Source organism: Astatotilapia calliptera, chromosome 2 (genome assembly GCF_900246225.1).
Source record: "Astatotilapia calliptera chromosome 2, fAstCal1.2, whole genome shotgun sequence".
NCBI lineage: Eukaryota > Metazoa > Chordata > Actinopteri > Cichliformes > Cichlidae > Astatotilapia > Astatotilapia calliptera.
Genome location: NC_039303.1, coordinates 11877673 through 11901544, shown reverse-complemented (window position 1 = coordinate 11901544; position 23872 = coordinate 11877673). Strand labels below are relative to the sequence as shown.

At 41.2% G+C, this 23872-nt stretch overlaps 1 protein-coding gene across 3 annotated transcripts in view; it reads left to right on the top strand.

Annotated features, from left to right (window-relative positions):
- LOC113032114 (protocadherin-1-like) overlaps positions 1-23558 on the top strand; it is a 220883-nt gene extending 197325 nt beyond the window's left edge. For 2 of the 3 annotated variants that reach the window (XM_026184789.1, XM_026184793.1), the window contains exon 5: positions 21127-23558. In XM_026184789.1, coding sequence (XP_026040574.1) covers positions 21127-21554 — 428 coding nt within the window. In that variant the 3' untranslated portion in view covers positions 21555-23558. The remainder of the gene's footprint in view (positions 1-21126) is intronic. The other variant, XM_026184811.1, reaches the window with a different exon arrangement.
- Positions 23559-23872: the final 314 nt, after the last annotated feature.

Genomic DNA, 23872 nt, shown 5'->3' with positions numbered 1-23872 from the left:
TGGAGGTCAGCTGTAGCCTGCAGTGCAGTGGCAGTCACCTCTCTGGAGTCTCTGTTTGTTTCTGCATTTCCCACAAACCATCACCTTTTTTTCCCCCTTGTTTTGTTTTGTGTTTTTTTTTTTTTTTTTGCAGCTCTCTCATTGTCACATGTCACTTCTGTCTTTATTTCCTGGTCTTGTTTTTTGCTTCACAGTGTCTTTCCTGTAACTTTGTTTCTCCGGTGTTCTTCTTCTTTACTTTTTCATTTATCACATCCAGAATCTTTCGTTTGTGCTTGAATGAGAAAACAAAGCTTATGTAATATCAACTAGCAAGCTTCATTTCTGTCAGACTTCAAATATCCACCATTTATCTGGAGATGATCAATGGAGGAACGGAACAGATAGACAGACGCATGAAGCAGCTCAGGAACATTTGTTTGGATTTTTGGAGTTTGTGATGGGAACACATGTTGTTGTGCGATGGGTTTCACATGCACAAATATGGATTCAGTGATTGTTTTGCTAACTGAGAGGATGATTTGGGCAGATTCTGTCATCGTCTCTGGTTTCTGGGCAGATTTAGGCTGTTTATATGTGTTATTAGTAGGGAGGAAAGATGTTGCATGTTGGAGGTACTCTTTATATAAAAGTCCATTTTTTACATTGGCTTTGGAAAAGGTCAATTTTATCAACACCTGCAGTTCAGTCACCCGTGGTTGGAGTGTTTCCTGCAGCATTTCCATGTCATTTGACAAGAGGAGTCACTTTATGCTTTGCGCAAGTACAATGGCACACAGGAGTAACTGAACTCTATGTCAAATATTTTAATTTCAAAAATAATGGAAGGACAAGCTGAGAAACATGGCCTTGGTTCTGGCAGTCTTCACCGTGTTTTAATAGACATCTTTGCTCAGACAGCTCGACCTCCAGCTGTCTCTCCTGTTTACTTTTAACAGAGACAGTCAAGTCATTTTTGGAGTAATGATACAGTTTCTCCCTTTAGTATATTACTAAAAATGAACATGGACCTCATGCAATAATGTGCCATCTTAACTCATGCACCCAAAAAACCATTATATTCACACCAGTCCATTTTACCAATCAGTGTATATTAAACAGTCCAAATCCTTCTAAATTCGTAGTTCTCCCACTTCTTGATAAAAGCTGAGTTATATCAGGAAGAAGCAGAGAAACACCTGCTGCTAAAGGAAAGGAAAAAGAGTCCGAGAACCAAAGGTGCACCTTTCCAAAGGGAGTAAGGGCATTAAGGGAAAAACAAATCATAGACTGCAAGTGAGGTTGTGAAATATTGCCTAAAGGTGTGATACTTTGTCGTATAAAAAAATGCAAACCTGTATAAAATGCTTAGTTTAAGCACAGAATCATAGAAGGTACTGCATTGGCTTTTATTCTTGTTTAACTCTGTGTTTTGAGGAATTTCTTCATACAGCTGGAGGCTCTCCTCCTATCCCAGGATTCCTGAGCTCTTTGTCACTTAGTTTTTCACCAACATGCTGCAGCCTAATTAAATTTTCATGTTGTTTGCAGCTTTTAATCCACAACACAGGTGGATGGAGTACCTTATACCAAACTTTGCCTGCATATCTACCTTTCTCAGCCCATCTCTACCATTTTTTTTAACTTAAACCAACATGCAAAGAGTTAACTTTGATCTCCGCAAGTCTGGTCCCTCTCCTTCGCTGCTGGGTGCAGGAGCTGTAGAGAGGAGGAACAAAGAGTGATGGGGGAGGGCAGAGAGAGGTGCAGGTAGGAAAGAAAGAGTTAAGATGAAGGAAAGAAGTAAGCAAGAAACCAAAAAAAAGGGATGAAAGATAAAAGGGAGATTTGGAAGCAAACACAGGCTGAAAACAGAAATAAGCAGATAAAAAAAGGATGGAAGAGAAATCTGTGATTGTTTCTTTGTTTTCCAGTTTCACTCTATGTTCAGTCTGCAGTTGTTTGGAGGTTAAATTGAAATGCTTTTTAGTATTTTTCTGCATTATTTGCTGTCATTTAATGAATTACCACATCAAAGTGAGGAGTCAGAGTGCAGCCGACTGTCAGATTGTTGGTTTAAAAACATGATTTTTTTTTTTATTCACTTTTTCCCTTTTGAAGGTTGCACCAGCCTGAAACTCAAAGACCCTGAATGCTGTGGAAGAAAAAAAAATTGAAAGTTCAGTTTAGATTTTAGTCCAATTCTCATCAAAATGCTTTATCAGTCCCAGCTCTTGGAGGACTTTTACTTTGTCTCCTTGTGGTCTGAGTGCAGTTGGAGAGCCACACAGTGCACAGAGCTGTTTAGTTTGACTTCTTTACTAAAAATCTGCTTGATCAGTGATCAGCTTTTATATATTTATATTTCTAAAAGGTCTATTTTTATTTAATATCTTAGGATGATTTCTATAGTATAGTTGAGACTGGGCTGCTGATGAACCGTTGAACTATTTTTTATGTTCACTGCAGCTATGTTGGATTGTTAACTCGGGGTTGTTGCCCAAAGTGGAGGAGTTAAAGCTGCAGGTAGGGACCAAAAGAATCAGATTGCAGATACAAGTGGTGGAAATGAGCTTCCTCTGAATCCTTAGAGATGGGGTGAAAAGGTCGGTCATATAAGGGAGGGGCTTAGAATAGATCAAAGCCACCTCAGGTGGTTCAGACATCAGACCAGGACGCCTCCTGGGCACTTCCTGGGTGAGATGTTGGATGTCTCCGGGCAGTTCTTTTGGATTGGGGTCAAAATGACACTGAGTGGTTTTGTTATATAAATACAGCAAAAATAATGTTTACTTGAAATGAGTAAAATCTAAATGAGACCAGAGTGAAAGGATGGCAAATGAACTCATATTAATAATGTGGATTGTACTTAGGATCAAAGCTGCAATTTGAAAGAAATTATATTTTTATTTCATAAAATATGCAGATTAATCATAAATACCTGGGTTTTTTTCTTTAGATGACATTAATTTAATAATTAATAATTCTATAATTATTTTATTATCTGTTGTTTATGGCTTTGCCTTTTATTACAAGCAGTGATCCACCATGCACATAATTCATGAAGAGTTCAGTGACTGCTCATCTGTTGCTGGTAAACTAGCTTTACTATGTATGCTAGCGCCCTGCTTTGATTATTGACTTCCAGCACTGACGACATGGCCACCCACTTTGGCGTGGTTGGCTGGTTGCTGGCATGTTAACAGAGTTTGCTTAGAGTGGGGTTCATGGACTTAAATGACGGATAAGAAGGCGGAGCAAGCTCAGAAAACAGCCGTCAATAAACAGAGCCTGTCTAGACACACAAACCCCTCGGATAAGTCAGAACTACTTTGATGACCACAAATCTGTCAAAGTAAGAAAAGATCCAGAGCAACAGAATTAATTCAATTTTCTAAAACCTTCTGGATGCAGTTGCCCCCACCAAAGCTGCACATCTTTTATCATGCAACTGCGGCGTTGCTCTGTCACCAGCTGTAGTGCTGAACCAGTTTTTCCCCGTGAAGTTTAGCTGGTGAAGCAGCTTTCCTCCAGAGAGCAGCTTCGTCGAGCTCTAGCCTCGATTTATACCGACGGACTCCACTTCTGTTTGAAGGCTTTTACTTTCAGAGTGCCAGCAGGGATCGGGGAGGAGGAGAAAAGACGTCTGCCATACTTTATTTCATCCTTTAAATAAAATAAAATAAAATATCCTTCTACAAACTTCATCCCACTGTAGAAAATAAAAAAAAGTCTGACGGTGAAGTTTTATCTTCAGCTTTCCTTCTTATTTCTTAATTTCTCGGTGAAATTATGTCTCTGCACAGCTTCAGTCTCTCTTTAAAATGATTTGAAAGTCTTCTGAGACGATATCTTTCAGCACAAAGCATAGGGAAATATGACTGTTGAAATAAGGATGTGTTTTGATGTAAATCTCTGGTGTCATCTGAATTTATGAGTAAACATAAAAACTAAGCGTAGTTATAATTTATTATGTTCCTCATTTTCTTCAAGCGTTTCTGTGAGGAAATGGAGAACAAGTCCTTTTTTACTCTGAGCTCCAATTTTTATCGCTCTCATTCTTCATTCTTTTTATGTGTTATCTGATTTTTGTCAAAAGGTAAAAAATGGACAGGAAGTAAGTGATAACTAACGAGTCACCCCATCCACACGGTCATTAAGGTAATGAGAGCAGCTTGTAGCGTGAGTGAATACCAATAACTGGGATCAGGCTAAGCTGATGCGCCTACACAACACCGTGTTGCCTGTACAGTTTGTCATTGTGTTCCTCAACACGCCTGTCACATGTTGTTGTCTGCGGCCGGTCATACGTGCCAGCATCAATCTGTCTGAAGCGTCACTGATCCGTGTGCGGGAGAATATGAGAGCGCATCAATCAGCCGCAGGTGGACTGTTACTGTGGGATCAAACAGGAAGTGGCTCGCAGCGAAGCCGCCGACGGTCGTCGTGACAAACATACAATCGGTCTGAAGACATGAAAAGACAGAAATGATCAGTGAGGAAATCTGAAGAGCTGCTGGAGAAAAACACATTCAGAATCCTGATGGGTGCACTTGTGAAAAAAGTGTTAGCAGCACAAACCGTGAAGCCTCCGTAGCGCAGGGATGGCTTTAGTTTGTTGCCATGACATTCCTTTTAGGAAAAGAAAATGATACTTTCGCTTTTCTGTTGTCAGTTTACAACTCGCAGTAGTTAATCCTCATATAACAGTCTCAATAAGGGTCCCACTGGAGTCAAAAAGCCTAAAGACAGGATGTATTTCACTGTATACTTGCTGCTAAATGCCTACAGTGGTTCAGTAATGGGCTAATATTTCATGCAAACGGAAAGACGTCAAACGTGCATGTTAGCATGTTGTCTAAATGGCTGATAAAAGGATGATTTACAGACAGAAATCAGGTTTGAGCTGTGTTCCAGTACAGAAGTAGATAGTGCTAACCTAGCATTACACTGGATATCCACGACTTACCTTTGTCTCCTTGAATTTCCATTTTGGTCACGTTATGAAGAACACTTACAAACTGATTGTTGGCAAGTTGCTGACACTGAACATGTAAGCAGTGCTCTTCAGTGAAATGTGTTTTTTACTAAAAGAACAATATCCACTCAGTGTTAGTGCTATTAGTCCCTGCTTTATGCTTAAAGGACTCTAAACTCTGACCTCAGGTGTAAGAGTGGTTTATAGACCCAACACTGATCCCAGCCACGTTCCACCAAAACAGATACATGTTTAATATTTGGGAGACATTTCCTACTGCTATAATACCATCGATTATATAAAACATTGGGATGGTTAGAAAATGCTTTATATCTTTACCTTTATTTACATTATATTTCAATTTGCCTCGTTTAGGGACGGCAGTGTTTAAAATGACAAAAAGATCAACATCTGTTCTGCTTTTCATGAACATCTCCATATTTTCTGATGAGCTGATGGCACAGAAAATGAATATTTGCTGGCTTTTGTGCATCTAATTAATTACTTTTACTGGAATATCTGGTGAATGTAATGCATTTTTAACATGGACATTAGTCAGTACAACAGACTTAAGATTGCTTTGATGTGGCTTAATTCAGTTTTTAATTCTTAATCTGTTTTAATTCTATTTTCTGAGGGTTTCAGCCATTCCTTTTTTTTTTTTTAAACAAATCGTTTTAAAGGGAACATCAGCAGCTCACAGTGCCAAAACGGTCCTTTACGCACGCACACACACACACACACACACACACACACACACACTGCTGAATGTAAAGAAGCAGCTTTGAGAGCATTTTTGCTGTGACAGAGCTAAAGGATTGTGAGGTCCTGTTAATAAGCCTCACCCCCCCCAACTCTCCCGCCTCACCTCCTTGTGTCCCCCCTCCACATGATCCCTAAATGCATCTTGGGAAATGGCAGCAGCAGCTACAGCCGGGGGCTGCGATGCTGCAAATTTATTCACTTTTGTAGGATAATTGAATTTTTCCTTCATAGTAGGCCGATTCCACTGGGGTGTAAGTACAAGTGTGTGTGTGTGTGTGTGTGTGTGTGTGTGTGTGTGTGTGTGTGTGTGTGTGTGTGTGTGTGTGTGTGTGTGTGTGTGTGTGTGTGTGTGTGTGTGTGTGTGTGTGTGCGTGCTCTTTTTCCTCTGGACTATTAATAATTGACTGGTTGGCGTTTCTTTCTGTGTGAAGATTTATTTCACCTCACTGCTAATTCGGTCGTCTTTCAGATCTGATCTGCAGGTTTCTCAGAGTTTGTCTTTTTTTATAAGTTTTTTTATGTCCCGGTTGGTTGATGTTATTTACAGGGGCAGGTTGCTGAGTTTGGTTTACTGTCTCAGCTTCTTGTTTGATGTGCGAATGTGTGAGTTAACTTCAAGAGACGGGCGTAAACAGGAACACTTTAAACCTACAACATTAGCGATTGTTTGATGCATGGAAAACAACGCTGACAGGTCTGTAAGTCCGGTCTGACAGCGGATTCGCACAAAAGTCACGTCTCACCATCTCAGCAGAAACATTAAAGGAAGAAATGACTGATTTCCTCTAAACATCTGGGAGCTCATTCCAGTTGTTTTGGTCATCGTTGCTATCAGACATGATCACATTTCACAGCTTCACAACAGGGAGCTCAGTGTGGTAGGATGTTTGATGAATCTCGAGTCCTTTAAAAGAACACTGCTTTACCAAATGACGTTACGTAGCCGAGTCCAGCATCCTCACAGCACCCGTGAGCTCTGACTGCGGTTACTCTGAAAAGAAGTCCAGCAGAGGTGTGAATCAGAGAGTCAATAAAGTCCAAAATATGTTGTTGTTATAGGTGTTAAGCTCATATGAAACTGAGTCGGAATGGATCTAGACTTTTTTAAGTGGATTCTTTGGCACTCATAGTTCCACTTGTATGTCCGCAGGCTTGCTTTATAACAGAAAACAAAGATTTTATGACAAGGCTGTTTATGAGTTGTACTGGCCGGTTTCACTAAAACCAACGGGACTCCTGAAACCCTGTAGATTTAAATAATAATTAAACAGTACTAATTATTCTGCCTCAGTTTGCAGATGACTGGCAGGTACAATTAACCTGAGTTCCATCCATCACCTTGCTATCCTTTAAGAGTAGAGGTGGATTTAAACATGACCAGATAGTATGGACCCCTTTGCATCCACACAGAGCAGCTAGACTTCCAGGTGTCCACGTACAATCAATGATGGACTCGCTTGTCCTTAATGAGGCAATCATGGGCATCAAGCAATGCACAAAGCCGCCAATATTCGCTCACACAAGCAAAACTGACAACCTGATGTCTAAATTGAGATAATAATGTACTTGGATGTTCTCACGCATGTGATAATTTGCAGCTTGACGTCCACGTAGAGACACAAATGGACTCCTGTATCCACATGAATCCACGAGTGATGATAATAGACGTATTAATGTTGAGCCAGTGATGGTTTGGATGTCCACGTTAGGGGTGAGAGTGGGCGACATTCAGGTATCAGCTTGGAGATAAATAATCTACCTAATTATCCACAAAGCAGCATGCAGAAGCACCATTTCTACTTTTTAAAAATTGTTTATCCATTTATTTATTCAACCCGCAATGTCATAACTTACAAATTGGCAGTGTTTTTATTCATTTAAGAAAATCTAACAAGCATAGGTTATGTTCTTGGATGCAGACTGATCTTTCTGCTGTGCTGGAACAGATTATTTGTAGTATAGAGCTGAGTCGGGCTACAACAGTCTGCATACATAAACATAAGAGTGTCTGGAAAGGAGAATGTAATGTAATCTTTGGCCAACTTAGCCGGCCATTTCTTGAAGAAAAGAGACCAAAAATAACTAAAAAGATGCAAATACATCAGCTGGTTTACAATACGAGCACCACCACTTGCATAAAATTACCAAAGTGAGACCTAGTTTATGAAAATTAAAAAAAAAGGATGGAGGATTTCCCTTTAAAGAGATGCAGATGTGCTGCGGCTGCCAGCTCCGAGCCAAGCCAGAGTTTCTGTATTCAGGTCAGTTTGTGCATTCAAAGCAAACACAAACCATGTTCCTCTGCATCATTAATGACCTCTCTTTCACACACACTCGCTCACACATTCTCTAACTCTCTCACTCACTCACACACACACACAGCAGGATGCAGTGGTCAAATATTTATGGCCAGGAGAAGCTGCTGTGTTATTGTACTTGATATAGCTCGGGGCGTTTTCTATTGCAGTTGCTTTAGTTGGTCTTCAGGCACCGATCACAAATACAAAACGCTACAAATAAAAACTTTGGTTACTTAACCGGGAGGTTCACTCAAAATACTTTTAAAATCCATCCCTGTCCACCCGATCTGCTGAAGAGACAGATTAGTGCCATTTACTGTAAACTCATCAAAGGCGGGGACATTTCTCTCCAGAGGACAGGAAGTACCGATGCTAGCTGGATGAGGAAGAGGAAGTCTTGTACTGAAATAGTAAAAGTAAAAAAACAGTTCAGGTCAGTGCCGGCAGCTCAGCAGTGTTGCATCACGCTGAGCTTCTGATGAAATGAGACCAGCAGCGGTTACAGCAACAAGAACACACTCATGCTTTATTTTCACTTTTGCTGGTGCTAAAGTTTGAAACAACGACAAAGAATCTGTGCCAAACATGTCTACGTTATTTCTAATTAATAAAGGAAAACACAGGCACAATGTGTGACTCCAATAAAGAGCAACTATCAGCTGGTACACCACACGTGATGGCATCGCTGTGCAAGGAAATGTATTTTTATGCTCAAGAAAGTAGCGTTCATAGTCGACAATCCAAATGATTCTATAGGGATATAGGGATTAGACACCAGACTTTTAATTTTTAAACCAAAATTACCAGTATGACCAGTTTCCCATCTAACACCTAAAACTCACGTGTGTCACTCGACAGAACCAATTACAAACTCCGCTGTAGCCTCTGCGTGTGTCCTTTACCGGCATCACGTCGTTATCCAAGCGACTGCTGCTGCGGTCGTATTGATGAGCTCAGAGCCGAGCAGATGCTGCAGCGGCTTATCGATCAGCCGGGAAGGGATGTTAAGCACGAATTAGTCCAGAATCAATAAAGAGCGACTGAACAGCAGAAGAGGTGTAAATGCAGCTCAGGTGAGTGTGGCTGTTTGGAAGGAAATAGGAAGTCAGAAAAAGGAAGCATATTGGAAGAAAGCAGGGCAGAAAGAACAAAACTGTACCAGAGTTTGCAGAGTGAAAATTTTTTCCTCAGTTTTTCCTTTGGTCCCGTCTCCTTTGGGAATCATTTGTTTACAGTGATTTGGTAAAATCATCTTTTAGATCTTAAAAGGGGGAAAGGAGACGGAAAGAAAGAGAGGCTGTTTGGAAGGAAATTTCCCACGTGTGGGACTAATAAAGGTTATCTTATCTTATCTTATCTTATTTAGAAAAGCAGGAGAAAGGAGAGATGATAGGAAGGCAGGAGGGGGGAAATAGAAAATAGTATGGACAAAGAAGGAAATGCAGAAGGGTAGACGTTTAGGAAATTAAAGGTTAGGCATGGAAAGCTGTCGAAATCACTCCAAATGCATGAATACATTTTGCAATGAGTTTGATTTATATTGTGCCAATTCACAATAAGTGTCCTCATGAAGTGCCCTGGATGAAAGGATGGACTTTTAGGTGAGTTGCAAGTATCCAAGAAAAGGTGGATTATAGACAAAACATGGAGATTAAATGAAAGAAACCAGAAGGTGTTAAGAAGAAAGCAAGAAAGACACGATGAAGGAAGCGTGTCTGCTCTGGCCTCGTCGGCCCCTCCAGTATTTCATTTCGACTGTCGCCTCGGCTGCCCTGTTGTTTGGTTGGTTGGCTGGTTAGACACCCCGGGCTTTAAGCAGGAAATGGATTTAGACCTTGCAGGAAGCAGAGGGGAGATTTGGGAGGGGGACTCATTTTAAACGTGTCAATCAATACGTTAATGTCACAGAGGAGGAGACACCACTGCCACTGCCAAAAAAAAAAAAAAAAAGAAAAGGCGATGGAGCGAGAAGCAAAAAGCAGAAACAAAGAAACGACTCTTTTATTTCTCTTCTCTCAGTCGGTTTGTTTTTTTTTCTTCTGCCTTCAGAGGGAGTCAAGGGGTGAATTAATTTTGGATTTGGAAAAAAAGAAAAGAGGGGTGTGGGGGGGGGGTTGTCTAATAACATCTTGGCATGAAGGGAGAGCGAGGGGCTTCTGAAAGCATCAAATGTTAATGTTCGAAAGAAAAAAACACAAATGATTTTCATCTGTGTGGCGCTCTCCTGCTAATTAGTGAAAGAACTGATGACGTTTAAATATCTAATATCCTCTTTTTTCTTTCCTTCAAATCTGTGTGATAAATCTCAGACTCCTTTCCTTCATTTTCTGCCAAACCTGACTTCTTTTCTCCCCCTTTTTTTTCCTGCCATCTTTTCCTCAACTTTTATCCCCCCACCCCACCCCCTCCGTCTCTCCTCCCCTTCGTCCTCTTTCCCAGCTCTGTGTCGATTAATTAATTGCCGGCTAATTTAATTTCTCAAAAAGTAATAACTTGTTTAAGCATGAATAAAGACTGACAAGGCAAAGTTCTAATCTGCCCAAAGTTTAATTAGATCCGGCAAGGTTTCAGCACGGAGCCAGACTGGGGGGTCACAGCGAGAGAAGGAGAGGGAGAGAGATACTAAACAATGAAAAGAAGGGGAGAGAAAGAGCCCTAGGAATGGATCTGGCCTAAATGCAGTCTGAAGTGGCTTCGCTGGTTTTCTTCAACTTCTGTGTCAAAAACTGGCCCAAAAGCACATCTTTCAAACACGATCGCTAAACCGAGCTTCTGTAAAATGGGGAATGAATTTTTCTGAGCACCACAAGCCTCTTGAAACGGTTCCTTTTAACTGTAATTTCAATACTGTTTAATGACTTGCGGATAGTCAAGAAGAGCTGGCAGATTCAATTACGTTCTCTGTTTCATGTGTGCATGGAGCAAATAGAAAGCCCGCGAGCTCGGCTGGAGGAAGCCACCGGGCCCAAAAAATCATGGAAAGGTGCAGCAAGTGTCAATCAAATGATTCTTTGAACGCAGTACCCATTTCTTCCTGAAAAGATCATTTCAGTTTATTTCAAGGTGGCTCACAATTCCCAAATAATGAGTCTATGAGTCCTGTTAACCTCTTTGTAAAGATCTGGAGTCGCACAAAGCAGCGTGCATCAGGGCGACAGTATTGTTTATCAAAAAGCTTCCTGCAGCTTTGCAAAAAACAACATTTTATTTTTTTTTTTATACACAAATCATTTCATTCATCGCATGTTTTGAAGACACAGCCAAAAAAAACCATGGCAATTAGCCACCTGGTTTTCGTAGAAGAAACAGCTTGATTTTAATAAGTTCACCAATTATGAAAAAAATGTTTTCTTCTGAAAATTAAAGTCTAATGTACGTTCTAATCAAAATGTGCTGTGTAAAAAAGCAGAGATGAAATGCTGCTGAAAATAAAAAGGCAACAGAGCATATCTGAGAAATCTCATTGTCAGGATGTTTAATAGTGCCGTTTTAGCAGTGCTGGGCTAATAGACCAAATATGGGGCAAAGAGTATTTTTACATGGGACATGGTGGAATGGTGTATAGATGTTAACCTGAACCACAATACTGCTGTTAACATAACAAAGTAGTTTTAGCAAGAAATACCAGAGAACGTTTTTCTCGAGTATTTAATTTCAGGCATGATCTAAATTAACTTTTATTCCATTGTTTTTTTTCTCTTCTGTCACAATCAGTGCTGTTTTGAAATTCCCATGGATTCCAATACAGAGACATCATATGATATCTGTGGTAAAACCTTCGACTTTAAAATTCTGCTAAAGCTGCCATATTGCTAATTCACATTATGCATAGTTAGCCCAGAAATACATGCATGTAGACCAAGAGTTAACTAGCTGGCCACCTCACAGTTGAAGATATGTGCACAGGGTTCAGTGCACGAACACAATTGGCTCAGATCTTTTAGGATCCTATAAGTTCAGAGTGTCTGAAACCTCAGTGACAGCAGCAGAGCGGGGCGAGTTCCATTTGAATGGCGTGTTATTGTTAGAAGCATCATTAACAATTGGGAGAACACTTTGAAAAGCTTTTTAGACTGATGCCTGTGAAATCTTAATAGGAACACACAGTGCAGCACACACTGAGGAGATCTGAATGTTGGTGTGTTTTTACAAGCATTACTGATCTGAGGCGCTGTGTGATTGTGACTGCAGATCCAGGTTTACAGCAGTGTGTGTTTATCGTGTAATACAAAGTGATAATTATGTTATTCGGGGGAAAAAAACTTCTGCTGCGTGCACAGCGACAATGCCTGTCTGTTATTACACTCAGCTGGGAAGTAGTTTGATCGTCACAGCTCTGGATTTTGTCCTGGTAGAGTATGAAGGGTTAAATAAAGGCTGGAACACATGTAGGTGTAATACAAACCGAGGAGGTGGATAAGGTTTGGTAGCTGAGGCGGAGCAATGCAGAGCAGGAATCTGTTCAAAATGCTGCAGGTCTGGTGTGTCTCCACTTGCTGCCAGGGTAGAATTTCAATATTGCTGGTTTGTATGTTAACAAGACACAGTTTTGATGAGGCTGTCATACCTAGAACATTGCATTTATATTTTCATGACAAGCTGGCTGTATAAATTGCTGCTGTGTTACTGCACTGGTGGACTTTTTTAGGGAAAGTGTCTGATTTCTGTATATGAAATTTATACAATATTGTTTCCTCGCAAATCCCACAAAAGAATGAAAACAGTAGCACATTCCTTTATATTTACAATCTTATTGTGTATGTTATAGTTATGAAATTGGCTGTTTCTTAGCCCTTTCCTGACATCACAGAATGATGATTTGTAAGCACTGGAAATCTTTTTACCGCTCACTGGAGTCTTTTCTGATATTTAATGCATAAGGACCAATGTGTGCAAAAATCCAATGTACAATCCTAAGTAACATAGATAAAAAGGCATTCATAGAGCACACCAATTTACACTCAATTTAAACTTAGATGTCTTTGAACTGTGAGAAGAAGCTGAGGTTCCTGCAGGAAACCCACTCATGCACAGAGGGAAGATTCAAATGCCACACATATAGCCAACAAAACGATTTAAACCCATGTCATGTGATGGTGCTACCTACCGCACTACTGCTGCACCCTCAGTTCACTTTTATTTACATAGCACCAAATCACACAATAGTTGTTGTTCAAGGTTCTTTGTATTCTAAAGTAAAGACCTACAGTAATACAGAGAAAACTCCAGCAATCAGACAACCACTGTGAGCAACACTTGACGACAGTGGGAAGGAAGAAGTACGTTTTAACAGGAAGAAACCTCTGGCAGAACCCGGCTATCTGCTGTGAGCAGTTGGAGGTGAGCGGACGGAGATGGACCTTGGTCACAAAAACTAGGCCAAGCTAGAGCTGGTGACTTCATCTATAAGCTCTCTATCCCCAGGACTTTAGAGCTCCAGGTTAATAGGAAAAATAAATACACACTAACAAAGAGATACTGAAAAAGAAGATCATTCAGTTTGCTATCCATGCAAAATAATTAGTCATTTGCTCTACGATGACTTTAGTGGACTATCAATGCTAAGACTCTTCAGGCAACATCGTTGTTGAGCCTCCTGCTTGATCATCACATGCACATTGGAATAAATGGCAAATTTGTAGCCTTGCAATCACCTGATTTGGCACAAAAACCATGAAAACTCTTCAAAGAAATGAAATGTGGTTTAGTCTGATCCAAGCGCCATAGTTATAGCCTCCAGGAAGGGAGTGCAAGTCAGTGAATTGTCTGAAACGAAGGTATCTCTGTGTATGTGGGCTGCTGGCATCACCGCTGATTGCAGCGGGGGAAGCGGCACGTCGTCCGCTTTCTCCTGGATGTCTTTGAGCATTCAGAGCAGCTGCACCTCCTCTCACTCCTCTATTGTTCCTATAAGATAAATTGGAGCTATTGTCATAGACAGAGAAAAGACATTAATTGAAGGTTTTCCTGCCGCTGCTTTTATTGCAACACAAACTCTCTCTCTCACACACACGCACACACACATGCAAAATCCAGCTTCAAAGTAATTAAACACATTAACACTTCAAGCATAAGCAGAAAAAAGAGAAGCTCTCTTTTGTGTACATTTGCTTCCATTTATCACCCAGGACCGAGCGGAGCGGGGGGAAGCACGAGGATTTAGCATATCTCTGAGACTAAAGTGATGGAGCGGAAAAGAGGAAGGAGAAGAGGAGGAGGGGAAAAAAGGGAAAGAGAGAGCCAATCCGCCTGGGCTCTTTACTCCAGTCGACAGCGTAAAATGTCAGATACTCATCTGGAAATTATTTCCATTTCATACCACTGACATCTTCCCAAGCGGGGACACTGAAATCTAATTAGTTTGACCAGAAAATGGTGACCAAGGTAGCGGAGTGTATTATGCAGGGAGAGGGGTTGCTAGGGCGTGTGAGGGTCCCTGGGGTTAACTGGAACTCAAGAGTACAGATAAGGGCTACAGGGGGAAAAAACTCAGGAGGGCTACTCCATTTTAAATCGCCCTGACTAATAGAGGCAACCTTGAATTCAGTGTTTCAGCCCTCTGACAGCACCGAAGCCGAGCCTTGCCGAGGGTAGAAGGGGGAAGACAGATAGCGTTTCCTCCTCCGGGGGTTACCCCAGAACTTTTCAAACTTCCCATAAGAGCTGACAAGAAGGCTGAAGCCGCCGAACGATGCTGCAGCTGCAGCTGTTGGTGCTTCAGGGAACTTTTTAAACTGCTAAATGTTTTGTGATGTTTGTCACCCCGGGGAGGTCAGATGGTTAATCATACCAGTCATCTCAGTGCCTCTCAACAAAAACATTACGACCCCGCCCAGTGAGGGATTTGCTTTATGAGGCTTCTGAATGTACCCCGTGCGATCAGGCGCTCCGATCTTGGCGGCAGATCTTTTGAGTAATGCAGGTTGAGAGTTGGAGTTGCCATAGATCACAGTTGTTCAAACAAGACAGCCCTCACTGGACAACTTTCAGTGTTTACTCAGCACTACTGACGAGTTTCCATGATACTCCAGTCAAATTCAATCTTAATGATTTGGCCCTTGTCGAAATCGCTCAGCACATCACATCACCCCATTTTCCCCCACATCGTTCGTGCTGACTACAAGAACTTTTAGAAGCAGATCTTGTCAGTTAGCAGTCATCTTTGTGATGCATCTGGGCAGCTGTTTCCAAGGCCCTATCTAAATGAATGAGTTTAAATTTACTGGTCAAAGGTACATAAAAATGCAACTTAATAATGCTACTACACCACATACATTTATTCATGTTACGCAGATGCAGAGGTATATGACTATACTGAGTGAATATTTCTGCCACCACACAGCTGACCATGTGTGCCCCTACACTTTGGCAAAGAACACGAGAAATGTAAGGTAAAAAAAAATGCAAGATGTTTTCTGGAAGGGGTTCATCCTCTGGGGAGCTCTAGTGTGTTCAGTTAGTTTCAAAAAACGTTTTTCTTTTTTATAGAAGGGCAAATGCTCAAAATCTCTAATGATAACTAATGATGAAAATAGACCTCACATCAATTGAATTCAATTCAATGTTATTTATACAGCGCCAAATCACAACATCAGTCGCCTCAAGGTGCTTTATGTTGCAAAGTAGACCCTGCAATAACACATACAGAGAAAACCCCAACAATCATATGACCCCCTGTGAGCAAACACTTTGGCGACAGTGGGAAGGAAAAACTCCCTACAGGAAGAAACCTCCTGCAGAACCAGGCTCAGGGAGGGGCAGCCATCTGCCCCGACCGGTTGGGTTGAGACATCGCGCATAAACAGTGAAGTCTCTCTGCATCCCGTCGACATAGTAAAATAGAAATACTGCTGTTGTAGAAATTTTTGCCACTGCTAATTTAAAATATCTTTTTTATTATGTTTTTGAGTTTGAGCTTGTTCTCTTGGTCATAAGGGTCATAAGGGTCATATCACAGACAGACATACTCTGACAACTTTACCAGTGCATGCTGTGGGCATCAAGCTGCAGAGCAAAGTTTGAGATGAAATGAACGAAAATGATATCAATACAATAAAGCAGTACAAGAAAATAGTCAGATATGAACTGAAAACATGCATTAATATAAACACGGTAACACTCTATGAAAGTAAATGAGTCCCACCAGCTTTAAGTCAAAGTTTGTGTCTAATTGATGTGGTGACAAAGTTCTCAGATAATTACATTTGTGCTTCAGCCACTAATGAGAGTCAGGAAAAGCAGGCGAGTCAGCAGCCTTCGCAAACATCTGATCAGCCTTCTTGCTGTCTTTGATGAAGATCTGTGCTGAAGGAGCGGCGGCGGTGGTTGCAGCACCCAGCTAATGTCCACCAACAGAGGAAGGCCTTATTAGCCAAAATCGTTATTGATCTCACATCTTAGCCACAACCAACCCTAACCGCCCAAACTCTTCCTCCCATCGTGCTCGCCAATTAGCTCTATCAAAAAAACAAGGCCAATTAGTGCTTGTGCCTAATTAGGACAAACATGACCCCCATCAGCCCTAATTCTGTGATTAGAGTTACAGATCACTGGGCCGAGGCCCGGATACAGGTTCACGCTCTGATTTGCTCCTGTACTTTTTAATGAGTTCAGTGAGTGTTTTGGAGTTTTGTTAGGTTGTATACCGTCTTTGATCATACAGGAATGTGCATGCATACGTACAGTTTCGTATAACTAAATAAACACATAGAGTACTCTGTAAATTGGCAAATATTGCTCAGAGTTAAAGGCCAGTGTTTGAAACTGGATTGAACATTTTTTAATCTCTGCACTTTCTATCGGGTCCTGATACATTTATTGTAATACAGATTTCTGCAGCATTAATTCTATTTGTGCACAATTGCACACCACCTGTTATGTATCACCTGTATCATATTTTATACACTTATTACTTATCACTGCTTTCTGAGACATCTTTAAAAATCGTTAGGAACGAATCCATGGTAAAAAGAAATGTTTCCGATTTAGAACCATAGAACCACCATTAGAGCTTTTAGAAGCTCTTATTGTGAGACATTTAAAGTCGTGCTAATGTTACTGCTAATTGGTAATGGCATTTATCTGTCGTGAAAGGAAAGAGATTATTATATCTTTTGAAAAATAGAATATAATAGAATAGCCCTTTATTGTCAGTGTACATGTAAAACAAAATTGTAGAACTAGAAGACTTCATTGGTATCTGTATTCTCATACAGTTAACAAAGCGTACCAGTTCTTCTGAAGGGACAGGTGGCCAAAATTTGGAAAAAACACAAACCGTGTCAATATATGAATAGAAACAAGTAAAAATGTCAAACATCATTAAATAGATACATGTATTTACATTTTTTCCACCTAATTGTAACACACAGATGTGATGTACGGTATTTTTGACCAGACTTGCCTGCTTTCATTTGAAATGAGGCATGAAACAACAGTTTGATTGAACTGTGCTGTGACTGCAAAGATCGAACAGAAGGTGAGCTTCCTGTTTATCTCCTGTTACTCTTGTAAACATCACCTGTTCAAAGATGGCTCCCCTGAGAAAAACACTCCACTCTGACAGTGTCGGAGAACTCGCGATGACAAACAGTGACAGACAGAGGGGCTGAACCTTCCAGGAGGAACATCTGTAACTCTATTTGGCAGGGTTAGTGCAAGATCGACTTATAGACAGAACAGATTATTCTGAAATAAATGGGTTTAAAAGTAAAAAGCTTAAAGTTGAAAATAAGGGAGGTCACTGAAGACCTGCCTGAATTAACCTGTCCTGTATCATTTGATGCCACTCTTAAACATGTAGAACCGTGAACACAAAAACCCTTATACTAAACATTAAGTGAACAAACCCTTGTTATAGAATTTTTTTAAACTTGTGCAGAGTCTCGAGATCGGAAAGGAGAACAGCCTGCATAGAAAACACACCAAATCTCAGCTGTTCAAAGCACTTTCAGCTCAGTTGTGGCACTGGCACGATCTGCTCTGGTAGCCAGATGTGGCCCAACAGCACACCTCAAGTTTGCCACATAAAACTCAAGCCGTGCTTTGAGTTAGCAGGATTAGCCAAAGCCAAATGTGGCCTAAAGGAAACTGTAAGTGCAAGGCCACATTTGGGCCAAATGGTGATTGCTGTGTGGGAGGACTAGCTTTAATTATGAGATCAGATTTGACACCGTCTGTGGTGGCCTGCATGCATTACCTGGCCTGTAATCTGTTTGTCAGGGGAGCAGGATGGGTAAGATCAAATTTCCTGAAAGTCCAGAGAGTGTGAAGCTTTTTGGGCTCAGCCTCTGTTTTGATAGTGACAACTCGAAAGCTTCGGTTTAATCTGCCTAAATCTGCAATCACGTAAATCTGTGTCACATTAGCTATTATAAATAATTTAGGTCATAAGTACTGTAAATATCAATCCCTCAAATTAGAATTGAAAGTAACTTCCATGCATGTGTATAACCACGAGGAAATGCTGGCGTGTAAATGCTGCCTGCCAGTATTCCCTTGTTCAGTGGGCACTGGTTAAAATGCTACAGAGCCGAATGTAATATTTGCTCCTGGAAGACTTTTCTAATAAAGTTTCTACTGTTCTCCCACCGGCAAAGTCGATGGCAGTGATCGCAGCTTTAGTTTAACAAAGTTCCCGTGCACACAGTAGTCCAGCTGAACTCAAGTGCTGAGTCCTTCGTCTGTTGTTGTGGAAGTGAGTCAAGTTTGGAGTGTGTTCAGCTGTACAGCTCTGAGGCAGTCCGTGCTCTATAAGCCTCCTGCTGACACGACGTTTGGAGGCAAAGCACTTATTAAACAGCCGCTCTGAACTCGGCAGCCACTCGCACATGACTTAACATTTTTGCAAGCACCTTGCTTTTGCATGGGAAGTGCTTAAAAACTAAAATCCATGGCAGCGGCGGCCGTGAGAATACGGGAGGGGAAGCGTTGAAAAAAGACAGAGCGCGTCCGCTACTCAGCACTCCGCGGGATTAGAACGCACACATCAAGCCGCAAACAGACAGAAAAGCCGACTGTAGCTCCTTTTTTGCAAAAAGGAGGCAATGAATTTCAATTATGCATGAAGCAGAGGCCATTTTGGGAAATAAGCGCCATCCCCCAGGAGGACCGCCACCTCCTCTGCCCCCTCTTGAGCCCCTAGCCTCTAGTATCAAAGAATGATCTAATGTCACGCACAGGAGAAAGGTTACTTTCTGCATACGCATTGATATTTCTGCTTCCATCTCTGACCTTTTTCCACTCTAAGCTGTGATTTCTTTAAAATGCGAACTCAGCCCCGCGTCTGTCTGTCAGTCTCCATCTGTCTGCCTCCGTACCTCAGAGGTACCTCAGAGGTACAGGATGAGAAGCTTCAACAACTTACAGAAAAACAAAAAAAGAAAATCCAGATTTGAGAAATCGTGACCGTAATAATCACACACTAAAACACAGATGTTTTTTTTCTGCAGCCATCATCTTTCATTATGTCATTTTTCTTTTTCAAGAACAAGGCAGTAACAGAATTGTTATTTTAGCCTTAAGTGGCTGTTTGCGAAACCTAATTAATATTTTAATGAACCTGAGCGTGTTTTTCCCTCCTTCACTAAATCAGCTGATCCTGTTTCACGCTCAGCGCCCATCGTTGGATCTGCGCATTCCTTCTGTCAGCAACAAATTCCTGGCACTTTGTGAACTATTAGTGACTTTAAAAATACACAGAGCTTTAATTAATTTTCTTCAAATAGAGAGAACTGCGTGTGGATAAAGGGGTAATGACAGTTTTAATCAGCATCTCCTGCTCTCGCCAGCCTGTACACAGCTAAACTGTGACACTGCACTTGCAGTTTTGTTAGATTTTACAGAACAAAAGCATCATTTATGAGATCTTTGGATACATAAATACCAATATTTATTCAGCAAACACATTTATCTGACTGTAGTCAAATGCAATTTACAACCAACTTTGGCTTTTAGCTGCAAACTCTCAGGGGAAATTGTTCTGCTACATAAGACAAAATCCCACAGATGAGCATTAATGCACAAAACAGCAAGTAAAGTTCAACCTAATAAATAACAATAAAAAAGAAAGACTTGCAGACACACATTTGTTACTGCTGGAGGTATTTATATGCATATACCTGGAAAAAAGTGCTAGCCTATAGTAACCGGAATCCAAGCTTTATCATAATAGGTTGCAAAGAAGAAAAAGCATCAGAGTCCAGCTTGCTCTCTTCAAATCTGAGAAAGGAAATAATGGGCATATCCATCCCGAACTTAAATACAGATCTTAAATCCTTGTGTCCGTATCCCCGGCCTGTTCAATCAAATTCTGCAGATTTGCAAATGTAATCAAAACTCCCATCTTCAAAGCTTCATTTGTATTTTAGCCAATATTCATATAGCTAAGGTGACATGGAGTGACAATCAATTCTAAAGCTTCTCTGACTTTTTATTTATTAGCTTTAAAAGGTCCAGGTTTGGGGCCTCATTTGCTGAGATGAGACAACAACAACAACAACAACAACAACAACAACAAGCGACGGGACACTACCTATACAGCTCAGAATAGCAGACAGACACCGTTAAAGACCATTCCACAAAAAGACACATTACAGGCGCTTCTCTTCACAGATGTGGCAAATAATAGCATTTTGTCAAAGCTGCTGTTGTATACAAGCACAAGATGTCCTTTGGCAGCAGTGTGTAACCCACTGGGTTATGACAATAGTGAGATGGGGCTGTCACTGCAAATATATTTTTCTGCAGTGGTTGAGTGTGATGTGCTCCTTTTAACCCAAACCTTGAGAAAACACCAAAAAACACTCTTTCTAACCCTAACCGAGTAGTTTAAAGTGTCTAAACCTCACCCGAGAGTAATAGTGGAAACAAAAGCAGGACAGGACTTGAACTTATCCCACCCAAATCCTTAAAACCTCCTAATCTGGATCGCTATTGTTGCAGCTGGTGCATCAAGCCCAGACTAGAGTTTATTATTTATTATCTCAGGCTTTTTATGTGAAACCTCTGCACCGTAATGTCATCTTCATCTCCCACCTTTCCTCGCGCTGCTGTTTCCACGGTACTCATGCTTTCTCTTCTCTGTTTTGTTGTGTCTCTCTGCAGATCTCAGGCCTCTTCCCGACGTGGCAATGACCGGTAAATGCACCCGGGAGTGCACCGAGTTTGGCCACTCTGACTCCTGCTGGATGCCCGGCCAGCCTTCTCCCAACCGCAAGGTATCCAAGAATGCCCCCAAGCTCTCCACCTTCGTGCCTTACCAAGAGATGGACGGGCAGGAGCAGCTGATGGCCAACGGCAGCCCCAAGCCCCTGCCGATGGAGGAGCGTGGACCAGGTGGTGGCGGTGGTGGCAGCAGCTCCAAAGTGGCCAACATGCGTTTCATGACACCCTACAGCAGTGCCTACCCCAGTGGCGGAGATTCATCCAGTAAAGACTGTGGCATGGAGGAGATCCCGCTGAGCCAGGCGGTGGAGTACCACTCAGCTACCACTCCAACCGGCCAAACCTCCAAGAGGGAGATCTACCTGTGAGGGCACAGCTCTCCACCTTAAAACCCACACTCATCGCCCAGCGCTCCCCATCGCCCAGCTGCTCGCCACCACCTGTCGCGCCCCCTCACAGCTGCCCCCTGTGCCTATAACTTGCTGTGCCACAGCACCTACTCCCCCTTTTACCTTTTTTATAAATGCATCTACCTACAAGGCTTTAGCCCCCTCCACCTCTACCCACAGACATCCCCACCCCCTGCAAAAACCAATCACATGTAAAATAGAAGAAATTCAAAATCAATTAATGAAAATGCGGCTTGAGCTGCTTTGGAAGGAATGTAAACTACACCACATTGTTGTGATAATTTAAATGGGAAACTATTTAGCTACTCACATTTTTCAGCTGGATTTTTTGTGTTGCTTTAGCTTTGTTGCTGTGTGGGACCGGAAAACGGAAAAAAACAAAAAACAAACCTTCCGGGGGGTGAAGGGAAATAACTTCTTGTAAATCCTACTTAAGTATACTGTGTATTGCTATCTATCCTCATTTTCTTTTTTTGGATTTACTTTTCTTTCTAGTTTTTCTCTGTCACCTTCGAAGACACAGGGAAATATTATGTTTTTAAGCCAAGTTGCATCAAATCAACTGGCTTATTTTTGTCAGGAGCAGCTCATCGTTAACGTGAGACATTTGTAGAAAGACAGCTGTTTTCCAATCTTGAGATATTTAGGGTTTCTTTTCTTTATTTTGCTGTGGAGAAGTCTTTTTTTCATTGTACAGGCTGTAAATATTACAAACAGTGACAGTGGAAACTGCTGTGGCAGAGCGGATCCGTGGCCGTTAATCTTTCTGCAGCTCTTCATGTAACACTGGACTGAAAATGGTTGCATGTAGAGAGAAATGATGCCGTGGCATTCGCCGTCACACTGCAGGAACCTGGACTCTTGAGCATCACCAACGGTGCCGAGTTACAAACACAAGACTTTTTAATCATTTTTCCTCTGCTGTCCAACACTGGAACACGGTGGAATTTACGTTAACGAGGAAGCAGAAACATTAGAGGCGCACCGATACAACTTCATACAGAACTGAAGGAAACCTAAGTGCTTCTTTCAGAGTCTCAGAATCTAAGAAGCGATTATATTATTCATGCTGTTGTCAGTAGTATACCATAATATGATAAACTTAAACATGAATGTTACAGAAGGGTATCCAAAAATAGTCAAATGACGGTTTTCTTGCATCAAACTGATCATTTTTCTTTCTGGCATCGAATTATCTTCGATGCCATGATACATTCACATGTGAGAGACCTAAAAGTTTAAAGTGCTCAGCTTAAGGCAGCATTGTTCATCGTAAAGAAGAAATGATTACTCTGTTTATTGTGCAGTTTCTGATAACGGATTGATTACGAGCATTTGCATTAATGAAGCCGAAAAGGTTAAAAAAATTTTAAAAAAGCTTTTCAAATTAGTTAGAGTTTCGGCTTCTCCAGTCTGAAGACTTCCTGCTTTTCTGTATATCATTCTGAACTTAAGTGAGTAGCTTTTAGTTTGTCCAGTGGCTCCAGATCTCACAGATCTTTTGAGATTAAAATTTATAATCCAGTTGATCCAAATAAACAACTCAATAAAGTGTTAATGGAGAATCGTCATAGCTGTAGCTCTAGTCCGTGACAGCCTGTAAGCTTTTATTTCAGACTCAATAAAAAGTTTGTCTTGTGACATCACAGGAAAGGTTTAGAAGGAATTCAAATACCAGGGTTCACACTCCAGGGAGCAGAACATGACCTGTGCATTGCAATCTGTTGGATCTCAACATTTCTGATGTTTGCATCATCCCCAAAGAACATGAATGTTCAGGCATTATTTCATAAAAATCTTCTTGTAGTTGTGAATCAAACCATAATCATCCTTGAGATTCATCCTCGGAAGACCATGAATATCCACAGGGAGTGTAATATTGCTCTGTTTGCTACCACTTTAGGGTGCAGTAATGGGTGAATGAGGCTTGTAGTATAAAGTGCTTTGAGTGCTCAAGGAGAGTAGAAAAGCACTTAATAAGTATGAGGCCATTTACCATTTTAAAGCGTGCAGGAAGCATTACTGATTTTATTTGCTTCTTCAGAAGTGATCATCATCAGCATCACATCCATGTCGTACTTCTTACCACTGCTAGCTTGGAAGGCCACAACGTCGGGAGCTCACTTTTTGAAAGTATTTGAATATAATCTAAGATTAATGATTTCCAAAATCTTCACTTAATCTTTCAAAGCTTAGCAGAGAGCGGAGATGTTGTTCGCGATGCCTGTTTTGTTTTTGGAGGCAGTCCCACAAGCACAAAGCAGCTGTAGGTTTCC